This window comes from Astyanax mexicanus, chromosome 15, assembly GCF_023375975.1.
Source record: "Astyanax mexicanus isolate ESR-SI-001 chromosome 15, AstMex3_surface, whole genome shotgun sequence".
Lineage (NCBI taxonomy): Eukaryota > Metazoa > Chordata > Actinopteri > Characiformes > Acestrorhamphidae > Astyanax > Astyanax mexicanus.
Window position 1 is genome coordinate 41,870,001 of NC_064422.1, and position 12,221 is coordinate 41,882,221.

At 36.4% G+C, this 12,221-nt stretch overlaps 1 protein-coding gene across 4 annotated transcripts in view; it reads right to left on the reverse strand.

Annotated features, from left to right (window-relative positions):
- Positions 1 to 12,221, reverse strand: part of ryr2a (ryanodine receptor 2a (cardiac)) — a 348,664-nt gene that overhangs the window by 18,488 nt on the left and 317,955 nt on the right. For all 4 annotated transcript variants that reach the window (XM_049464528.1, XM_049464527.1, XM_049464526.1 and 1 more), the window contains 5 exons: positions 10,390 to 10,432; positions 10,074 to 10,207; positions 7,093 to 7,153; positions 5,144 to 5,290; positions 4,192 to 4,326 (listed from right to left, as the gene is read on the reverse strand). In XM_049464528.1, coding sequence (XP_049320485.1) covers positions 4,192 to 4,326; positions 5,144 to 5,290; positions 7,093 to 7,153; positions 10,074 to 10,207; positions 10,390 to 10,432 — 520 coding nt within the window. The remainder of the gene's footprint in view (positions 1 to 4,191; positions 4,327 to 5,143; positions 5,291 to 7,092; positions 7,154 to 10,073; positions 10,208 to 10,389; positions 10,433 to 12,221) is intronic.

Genomic DNA, 12,221 nt, shown 5'->3' on the forward strand with positions numbered 1-12,221 from the left:
CACTTCCGTTGTGTTGTGGTTGTATTTGCAGCGCATTTTTCTATTTGCTGCGCTTGTGTTGTAATTTTGATGGATGTGTTTTGTGCTTTTGCAGTGCTTTTCAATTTGCACTGTGTTGGGCTTTCTCGGCCACTGTAGTTTATTTATTTTATTGTTGATTATAATTATGGCTTACAGATAATGAAAACCCAAAAATCAGTGTCTCAGAAAATTTGAATATTATATAAGACCAATTGGTGCTTTTGGCAGTACTGTGGGCAGTGTGCCAAATCCTGCTGGAAAATGAAATCTGCATCTCTATAAAAGTTGTCAGTAGCAGAGGGAAGCTGTAAGATATGAAGTGCTGTAAGATTTTGTGGGAAAACAAAACTGCACTGACTTTAGACTTGATAATAAAACACAGTGGATCAACACCAGCAGATGACATGTCTCTCCAAACCATCACTGATCATCAGTAAATTTTACATTTCATTTATAAATCAAGGGAACAGAGTCTGGAGGAAGAGTGGAGAGACACACAGTCCAAACTGCTCGAGGTCTAGTGTGAAGTTTCTACAATTCATGCTTCCCTTTTATGGAGATGCAGATTTCATTTTCCAGCAGGACTTGTCACACTGCCCACAGTACTGCCAAAAGTACCAATTGGTCTTATATAATATTCAAATTTTCTGAGACACTGATTTTTGAGTTTTCATTGGTTGTAAGCCATAATCATTATCAACAATAAAACAAATAAATGCTTAAATTAGATCACTCTGTGTTTAATACATCTATATAATATATGAGTTTCACATTTTCAACTGAATTATTGAAATAAAATAAGTTTTTAAAGATATTATAATTTTTTGAGATGCACTAGTACAGTCTTTCCTCCAGTTCTCTAAATGACAAAAACACCTGCCAAGTTCTCACAGCCAATTCATCACGAACGCAATGATAAAAACAGAATAAAATGATAAAATGATGCCTGTAGGCTTTGATACGTCAGGAGACATCACAGTAAGAGATGAATCACAGCACTTCAGCTTCTGACTCTCAGCTGGTATAGCGTATGTTGGGCAGAGCTGGGCTCAGATTATAACAGGGTAAAACATAACAGACTTTTTACGTAGTGAAACAGGTGCTTGTGCTTATTAGCCATCTGCTCGTGTTCTCATAGCAATGTTATCTGCACAGTTTAACCGTACTCTGAAAATATTTCTACTACAGATTACAGACACACAGACAGCCTTAAACAACTTACAACTTAGACCCCTAAAGAAAACACTCGGAATTATATATATATATATATATACAGCTCTAAAAAATTAAGAGAGCACTTCAGTTTCTGAATCAGTTTCTCTGATTTTTGCTATTTTTTGGTTTATGTTTGAGTAAAATGAACATTATGGTACCACTTTAAAATAAGACTACCTTTATAAAGGATTTATAAATGGTTTACAATTAGTTTAATAATTATTACTAATCATGTTGTAAATGCTTTAAAAATCATTAATAATCAGTTATAACACATACGTAGAAAGGGCAACAATGACCTGTTGTTTGTCAAATAGTGAACTCACAGCCATCTATATTGTTGCCCTTTCTACGTATGTGTTATAACTGATTATTAATGATTTTTAAGGCATTTACAACATAATTAGTAACCATTAATAAACTAATTGGAAACCATTTATAAACCCTTTATAAAGGTAGTCTTATTTTAAAGTGGTACTCATTATTGTTTTATTCTATAAACTACGGACAACATTTCTTCCAAATTCCAAATAAAAATATTGTCATTTAGAGCATTTATTTGCAGAAAATGAGGAATGGCAGAAATAAAAAAAAAGATGCAGAGCTTTCAGACCTCAAATAATGCAAAGAAAACAAGTTCATATTCATAAAGATTTAAAAGTTCATAAAAGTTAACTTTATGCTTTACACTCCTGGTGCAAAACTTCAAGCAGTTCAGTTTGGTGGTTTGATGGTTTGTGATCATCCATCTTCCTGTTGATTATATTCCAGAGGTTTTCAATTTGCTAAAATCGAAGAAACTCGTCATTTTTCAGTGTCTCTGAGCTGTATGTTTTCCCACCAAGTTGGGTTCTTCCATGCACTTTATTATGTACTAGCTCCTACCAGTTTCAGTCTCTTTCAGAATGAGCCATTTTAAGGCTCTGTCACTTTTATGCAAATGAGATCCCATGGTTACTGGTTAGTGTTCGCTTGTGTTGAATAGAAAAACATGAACAAGCAAGTTCATGCTAAACTGTAATAGAAGCACAAAACTCAACTCAAGTACAGACAGTAGGTACAGATCCCTCCCTCAGACAAAGTCTGCTGGCTAATCCTGCTGTGTACTCTCGAAGGTTCTCAACCAGCAGATCGATATGGTGTTTCTTCAACTGATCTAGTTTATAAGGTTTATAAGGGCTGTCGAAACCCAAGTACAAATCGTCCCTGTTCAATAAAAAAAAGAAGTATCTTCATTTTTGTCGATTTTTTTAGATGAATGGATTTTTTTTGATGAATGGCCCAATTGAATAGAATTTCTCCATAATTACCTAAAAATAAATTGTTTTTACACTGACTTCCATTGAAAGGTACGGTATGGTACACAGGTACGGTACACCACCCACCGTTTGATGTAAGAATCTCTGAGCTGCTGCACCAGGTCTAACGCTTCCCTCTCAATTTTAATTACGCGCAGCTGCCCCACCCCTCTCTCTGTCCGGGACAATAAGAAACAATGGCCACTTCATTAAGCCATTGTTCCAGTTGGCTGCCTGGCACCTTTCTGAGCTTTAATTATGAGGGGAGCGTTCGGGACAGGCCGGGGCAATCACAGCGCTAATCAGAGCCCGAGCCGTGCCGGGGCAAATACAGCACAATTAACCCTCATACTATCACAGCAAGACACTGCGGCAATTAACCAGAAATCAAACACATGCTTCCTCTATTACAGACTCAATCAGACTCTTACAGAGTCTTACAATAACTGCAGGAGATCTTCAGGTTTTTTTATTTTGTTGTTTTAGTTGTTTTTTTCCCATTTTCTCCCCATTTTTTTATTTGACCAGCCAATTACCCAACCCACTCATTAGGTTTCCCCTTATCACCAGTGATGCCCCAAGTGGGTGAAGTCAGACTCCGCCTCTTTGATGCAGCATTGGCGAGTAGCATCACAGCAACAGCGCTAACGCTCGGAGGAAAGCGCAGCGACTCGGTTCTGATACAACAGCTCACAGACGTAGGACTGATGAGGGGAAAGAGCGCCATCTACTGTAACCACCCAGAGAGTGAGCAAGACCAATTGTGCTCTTTCAGGGCTCCGGCAGCTGATGGCAAACAGAGTGAGTGTTTTAACAACAGCATTATAACAACAGTAAGAGTCACATTCTTCGAATAGTACATACTGTAGGGTTGGGCAGTATAACGGTCACTGCATATACTGCGGTATTAAAATTAGAGGTATCAATGTTAAAGCTTTTATGTACGCAATTAATGTGGAATCAGTAGCTTGTTACTATTTTTTAAGACATTTTAATCATGCTACCAAATATGACCCCAACTTCTGCAGTAATCTGTGTTGTTTGTTTAATGTTTTGTCTGATTCTCTGTTCTTTTGAGTCACATTTCTGTAAAGCTGATTTGCGACAACATCGGTTGTAAAAAGTTGTATATAAATAAATCTGATTCCCCACTGTCTCTATGATTGGGAGATTGCTGCTTCGAATCCCGGTCATGCAGCTTGCCATCAGCTGCCGGAGCCCCGAAAGAGCACAATTGGTCTTGCTCTCTCTGGGTGGGTACAGTACAGTAGATGGAGCTCTTTTCCCTCATCTCTCCTAGGGTGATGTAGATCAGCGCAAGGCTGCGTCTGTGAGCTGATGTTTCAGAACTGAGTCGCTGCGCTGCTTTCCTCTGAGTGTTAGCGCTGTGATGCTACTCCGCAATGCTACAACATCAGCAGCAGTTCAAAAAGAGGCGGAGTCTGACTTCACATGTACCAGAGGAGGCGTGTGCTAGTCTTCTTCACCCTCCTTGTATTGTGGCATCGCTAGTGATTGGGGGAGATATACAGCTGACTAGCAGCTCAATGTAGCTGAATAAACTGATTAGTAAGGATGTCCACAAACATTAGGCCGTACATTATACTGTAATACATGTAAATGCAGGGCAATATGACAGTAGCTATAGTTAGCGTACCGTAAGCATGTCGTCACACTTCATGTCTGGAGACTCTCCGTCTTCACTCTTGTTGTAGAATTTGCGGAAGAAGTTGAAGGCCACCACAGTGTAGAGATAGACCACCACCGCCAGCAAGCCCACCGTCAACACCAGCTGTACACAGTGTAAAAAATGTTTTATTACTTTTCTCCTCCTTTGACTGCATTTTTCATAATCTGCTGGTGTTGGAAAAAGTCAAAAAATATAATACTAACAAACAGTGTGAATATTTCATTACTAGCTCCTTTTGTTGTTCCTTACCTCTAACAGGAAATGGTTGAATTAGGATAATTCACTCGTTTTCCATTAAAAAAAAAAGTTCAAACATATTTTTTTAAGGATGCACTACTTCTATGCACTATTACTTCTGAAAGATCAACAAATAAAACATTGTTTTATTCTATGAACTATGAAGAACATTTCTCCCAAATTCCAAGTGAAAATATTGAAATTTAGAGCATTTATTTGCAGAAAATGAGAAATGGATGAAATAACAACAAAAAAAAATATGCAAAGCTTTCAGATCTCAAATAATGCAAAGAAAACAAGTTCATATTCATAAAGTTATAAGAGTTCAGAAATCAATATTTGGTGGAATAACCCTGGTTGGTTTTTATTCACAGTTCTTTTTCATGCATCTTGGCATCATGTTTTCCTCCTCCACCAGTCTTACACACTGCTTTTGGATAACTTTATGCTGCTTTACTTCTGGTGCAAAAATTCAAGCAGTTCAGCTTGGTTTGATGGCTTGTGATCATACTTTGTAAGTGGTTTCTTATTTTTTTTACAGAGCTGTTTAAGTTACTACATGATTTCTTATGTGTCCCTTCATAGATCACTTCACTATTCTTTAATTTAAACTCTTAACTGGTACGTTATTTGATTTCCTGAATAAAAGAAAAACAGATTGATGTAGTAGAGGAGGGTGTACCTGTTTGCCATTGTGAGTGACGGAAGACAGGATGGTCCTCAGGGTCTTAAAGCCCATGGCGATGTCCAGCAGATGAGCAGCAAAGAAGAAGTTATTGTAGTGGCCCAATATGGACATGGTCATGTACCAGGCAAGGTACAGGAACGACTGCAAACAACAGAGAGAGAGAGAGAGAGAGATTCTCAATAATATAAGGCAAGTAACAAGCCACATTTCCAAGAATCATTAACTCAAATGCTAATGTGATTAATAATTAATGGAAGCTAACGGCAACCATTTAGCATTATGCAAATGATGCCATGTGAGCTGATTAATGCTAGCTTCCATTCATTGTTATCCACAGTAGTATACTGTTGTGCTGTCAATGGCTGTGAGATACAAATTACAGTATATATATTGAAAAAGCTCAAAGTAAACTATAATACTATGAAGAAAAAAAATACTGAATATTGTTTCTTTGTTTCTAAACCTATTATTGTATTGTATAGTTGTAAAATAAAAAAATAAATAGACTATAGTTTTGTATCTGTTTCTCTGAATACTTTATTATTATCCTCCTTATATTATTTTCACCCTGTTCTTTAATGCCCATTACACTGCAGTGCTGATTAAGGTTTTGAACACTTAAAAATAATAATAATAATAGCTGCTCTATGTTGGTCTACTCCATGGGGGACAGAATAAACCATCACAGAGCAGCTATTATTATTTGGGTGGTGCCCACTGATCTGATTGAGCTACTAGTCAGATTATTAGGCTGCGTGTAAATATGGCTACTGAGGTGTTTAAAAACTCCAGCAGCAATGCTGTATAATGACCATTATAGAACAGGTTGTAAGAAATGATAATAATAAAGTAGCAGAGAAACAGATGCAGAACTACAGCCTGTAATTATTATTATACAACTACAGAGTGAAATATATGATCAGTGGAGCTCAAACAATAGGTAAAGGGGTGGTCATGATGTTATGCTTGATCTGTGTATGAACAGTATATACTAATGCATCTTAAAAAATTGAATATCATCAAAAAGTGACTTTATTTCAGTAATTCAGTTCAAAATGTGAAACTCATATATTATATAGATGTATTAAACACAGAGTGATCTATTTTAAGTGTTTATTTATTTTATCGTTGATTATGATTATGGATTACAGCCAATGAAAACCCAAAAATCAGTGTCTCAGAAAATTTGAATATTATATAAAAGACCAATTGGTACTATTTGCAGTGTGGGAAGTGTGCAAAGTCCTGCTAGAAAATGAAATCCGCATCTCCATAAAAGTTGTCAGCATGACAGTTTTTCCACTCTTCCTCCAGACTCTGCTCCCTTGATTTATCTTAAATGAAATGTAAAATTTACTGATGATCAGTGATGGTTTGGAGAGACATGTCATCTGCTGGTGTTGATCCACTGTGTTTTATTATCAAGTCTAAAGTCAGTGCAGTTTTGTTTTCCCACAAAATCTTACAGCACTTCATGCTTCCCTCTGCTGCTGACAACTTTTATAGAGATGTAGATTTCATTTTCCAGCAGGACTTGGCACACTGCCCACAGTACTGCCAAAAATACCAATTGATCTTATATAATATTCTAATTTTCTGAGACACTGATTTTTGGTTTTCATTGGCTGTAAACCGTAATCATCAAAAAATAAGATAAATAAACTCTTAAAATAGATCACTCTGTGTTTAATACATCTATATAATATATGAGTTTCACATTTTGAACTGAATCACTGAAATAAAGTCACTTTTTAATGATATTCTAAGAGTTCCAGGAGGATATCTGCATGAAATCTGCTTTAAAAGTGTATCCTCTTCACCTGCAGCATCTCACAGGGTTTCATAACGGATTAAATCATTAGAGGAAGAATCCTAATCTAATATAAACATGATGAGAGAAGAGAAATACACTCCACTGCGCATATTAACGGATATCTATTTACATTATCAGTGAAGACGACTCCCAGCTTCCAGATCTGGTACTTCACGTCCACTGAGTTCAATCTGCCAGAGAGAGAGAGAGAGAGAGAGAGAGAGAGAGAGAAACATAACAGCAGGAGCATCAAACACAGACGACCAGACAACAAAACCTGTTCAGCTGCTCATCATCACCTCACCCTCCTCACCACAGCATCTCATATATTACAGTACCAGTCAAAAGTTTGGATACACCTTCTTCTCACTCAGAGTTCTCCTTTATTTCTTTATTTAATGTATTTTCTACACTGTAGATTAATATTAAATACATAAGCTTACAATTAAAGGACACATATGATGTAGAATTACGTAATAAACAGTACAAAAAGTGTTATTCCTCCACATTTATCACCTGATCTAAACCTGATGAACTGAGATTGAGGTGATTTGAGGTGATTTAATTGGGATGAGCTGGAGCTTCTTTCACAGCGTGAAGAAAAGAAAAGCAGCAACTGTTGTTCAGCACCTCCAGGAACTCCTTCTTTCAAGATGCTGAGAAAACTATTCCAGGTGACTCTCCCTCATGAAGACACTGAGATTAAAATCTCTGCAGATCGGTCCAAAAAAGATACATGTGGATATAAAGTATAATTCTAAGGTATTCTGGTTTGTTTAATAAGAATATCCTGTAGGAATATTCCTGTTGAGCTTTAATGTAGTTTTTAATACTAATTTTACAATGTAAAAAATCATAAAAATCATAAAGAAGAAAGAAAACACATTGATTAAGAAGAGATCCAATACGAGTGTCCAAACGTTTGACTGGTAATGAATATTTGCAATATAAATATGAATCGAGCCAGAACCCTGAGAAGATATAAAAAAGATTTTTCAGCCTGTCACCCTTACCCGCTACTGCCCCCTGCTGTATAAGTAAAAAAATAATCATTTAAAATTAGTGTGAGAGAGAGAGAAAGAAAGAGAGAGAGAGAGAGAGAGAGAGCATCCTGTATTAAAACGTATCTCGATTTTGATGATTTTGGTACATTATAGTTGTTTTTGTACCTCATTTTTTTTTAACTTTCCTTAATCATTCTTCTTAATATTACTACAATTTTTGATTATGTATTATTATAGTTACTTCTTTTTAGCAATTTCCTTCATATGTTTTGCTGTTTTATGTTTTATTTGAAGATCAACACTTTTATTTGTTCATCTATCATTCATTTAGCTTTTTGACTTTTACGGTTTACTATGCCGGAGGGGCTGATCATGTGACAGGCCAAGGTTTTGGGTTACAGAGGCAATAATGAGTAATGAATAATATACAGCCCTGGAAAAAATGAAGAGATCACTTCAGTTTATCTGATTTTGCTATTTATAGGTTTATAGTTGAGATCAAAATGAACATTGTTGTTTTATTCTATAAACTACAGACAACATTTCTCCCAAATTCCAAATAAACATATTGACATTTAGAGCATTTATTATTTGCAGAAAATGAGAAATGACTGAAATAAAAAATAAAAGATGCAGAGCTTTCAGACCTGAAATAATGCAAATAAAACAAGTTTATATTCATAAAGTTTTAAGAGTTTAGAAATCAATATTTGGTGGAATAACCCTGGTTGGTTTTTAATCACAGTTTTTTTTTCATGCATCTTGGCATCATGTTCTCCTCCACCAGTCTTACACACTGCTTTTGGATAACTTTATGCTGCTTTACTCCTGGTGCAAAAATTCAAGCAGTTCAGTTTGGTGGTTTGATGGCTTGTGATCATCCATCTTCCTCTTGATTATATTCCAGAGGTTTTTAATTTGGTAAAATCAAAGAAACTTATCATTTTTAAGTGATCTCTTATTTTTATTCAGAGTTGTATAAGTAATAAAAGGTGCTTATAGACGTTACATCCTCATAATAGAATAGTTTTTTTTAGCAAAACATGGTCAAATTCTAAGTAATATATACACATTCTGTTAATATAAACATAAGATATATTTAAGTGTCTTAAAAGCTCCTAAAAAATAAAACAAAATCAGGACTGAGTGTGTGTCTCCTATACTATACTTTGTAAGGTTTAGGTTAATATAGGTGCGTCCAACTATAATAATTTACTACAAAATCAGCCTAAGGGCCCTATTTTAGTGATCTATAGTGCAGCTGGATTTAGGGTGTGTCGGTGTGTCTTTGGTATCGTGAGGGCACAAACACGCAAAAAGGCATGAACTAATTTTCATAATTAATCATGGGTGTGGTTAATTTTGGGCATCATGCGAAATAAACCAATCAGTGTGTCACTTGCTTATCATTCCCTTTAAGAGCCGGGTGAACTCTGACTTTGGCGCATTTGTATCTTAACAGTGCGGCGCTTTTGTGCGTCTCCGCAGAGACAGATATTGACCTGCTGGTTCACACTGTAGAGATACAACAGCAGCTCATTTAAGGGAAAAGTAATGTTATTTTATTCTTTATTCTGTTTATTGTTAAGTTAATAGTCGGGTTTGAGCTCTGCAGCTGGGAGCATCTATAGGAATGGACTCTCATAATTGACTGTTGTCAGGGTTTTAATCAGTCAGTGGAGCTCCTGTGTTTTCCACCACCAAAATATATATAAAAAACACCAGAAGTTTACCTGAACACACCTCACTTCCACCTCACAGACCACTACACCTATCAGTGTAGATTTATTCCTAAACTCTGACTCTATTTTAACAGTGCGGGCGCAAGGCGTGAAAATAGACTGTTGACGAGGTGTAAGATAACAATGAGCTTTGAGTACAATAGGTACCTAGGGCTCTAGATTAGTTAGATTAACTAGTTAAGATGCAGTAAATCATGTATTGGATCATAACTCTCACCAATACTAATCAAAAACTGAGAGCATGATAAAAAACAATCAAGACTAATCAAGACTTATCGAATAATCAATAAAATAATCGGAGATTAGTCGAATACTGGAACAGTCATTAGTTGCAGCCCTAGTTAAAATCACACACTTAAACTCACACAGCAGCCAATGAGCTGTCCTTCTTGGGTTTCCTCTTCTCGTGGGCGTCGCTGAAGTCCAGCGCAGCTTTATCCATCCCCAGCAGCTCACTGATCCGATCATGACCATAAAACTCTCCATACTTATCCATTACCTGCACACGCACACACACACACACATTTTACACAAACACATTATACACACACACACACACCTGCAAAAATATGTTCACTGCCAAAAACAAAAAAACACTGCTTATTTTTAATAATCATGCATTCATTAAACTATAAAACAAACAATTATTTTATAAGGATTCTAAAAAACTTCTGGATTTACCTTCCGCTTCACAAACTTATCCCAGTAGTTGTTCGGGAAAGACCTGAAAAATCAGATAAAATGCAGAAACATAAACTTCATTACTTATAACTTTATTATATTACAATACTGTACCCAATAACATTTAGGTATACAATAACGATTTCCCCCAGTTCGTCCAATCAGTTTGCTTCTGTAGCTCTGTAGTATACTGGCTAAAGTATTTGCTAAATTGATATGGATCAGCATTGCAAAAAAATAAAGCATTTACATAAATGCTGGAAAATTAATGAAATGCAGATATTCTGTGTTATTCAGATATTCTTTTAACAATTTAAAGTAAAAATCTGTGAGTTTTGTGGATTTGGAGACCTCTCTGGTGAGAATGTGTAATTGTATAGATCATGTAAAAAAGTAACATTTTTCAGACTATTAAGAACACTTAAAATATTTTAATTTTCACAAAAATGAACAGGGCATCTTATAATTCGCTGCTTCTTATGTATGACTTCTGGTTGTGCTTACTGACCTCGTACCAGTTTTATTTTATGTGATACACAACTTGCGCTCTGTTGTGCTGAGTTCCTGACCCCTGCCAGAAAAAGCACCGCCTCTCGGGAGCGTGTCGCTTAAATCAAACGCTGAGATAATCCGCTGATATTATTTTGTCTATTTTGACCAAATAAACTGAATAAAAAACGTCACCTGCACTCCCTCCTGAGAGAGGGTGCTTTTCATGGCGGGGGTGCTGATTTAGGCACAGCAGGCTACTGTAGGTAGGAGCCTTGTGAAGTAATACTTACTGTACTTTAACATAATTGTTATGATGTGATGATTATTAAGTTATGATCACTTCAGCTACTGTAGTCAGGAGCCTTGTGGAGGTGCTTCATATACCTAATAATCTAGTGCGCCTTATGTATGAAAATAGACCAGAAATATATACATTCATTGATAGTGTGCCTTATAATCCGGTCCAAAAAAATGGTACTTTTAAAGCAGGGTAATGTAAATTCATTTCTGTGCAAACTTACTTTTTCCCGCTCACATACATGTAATATTAAATAATTTTCCTATGTATATAAATATATATAAATATATAAATTACCATGGTTAATATTTTTGTCTCATGTGTTTAACTGGGTTCTCCACATTTACTTTTAGGAATTCTGATGATGTTTTAGGTCACATTTGTGTGGACAATAAAAAAGGGGTTCATAAATTTGTAAGCATTTTATGTGTAATAAAACAAATAAAATAACAAAGTGCTGGGGTGCTGAATGGTCCAGCTGACGTTATTATCGGGGGATTGCTGGTTCGAATCCCGGTCATGCAGCTTGCCATCAGCTGCCGGAGCCTTGAGAGAGCACAACTGGCCTTGCTCTCTTTCTGGGTGGGTACAGTAGATGGTGCTCTTTCCCCTCATCACTCCTAGGGTGATGTGGATCAGCAAAAGGCTGCGTCTGTGAGCTGATGTATCAGAACCGAGTTGTGGGCGATATACAGTTAAGTAGCTGAGCGGATGGGTTAATCATAGCATAGCTAAGTTGGGGAGAAAAGCGGTATTAAAAAAATAAAGTGCAATGATTTTCAAACCTCACAGAGCTTTATTTAATTTCTTTTATTATTTTCATTACAGATTTCCCTCACCTGCTCTACAGAACAGGTAAATAGAGAGCTGTGGACGCTGGATGCTGAGCAGACAGTGTGGTTGCCTACGGCTGCGCAGTCGTTTTATTTGGCATTTAGAAGCTGATTATCTGTTGGGTTGTGCAGTGAAACCTGTATTAGCCTGTAACCAGCGTTCAGTGCTATATAATGAGCCAGGCTGCAATCTCTCACTGACCTGCATC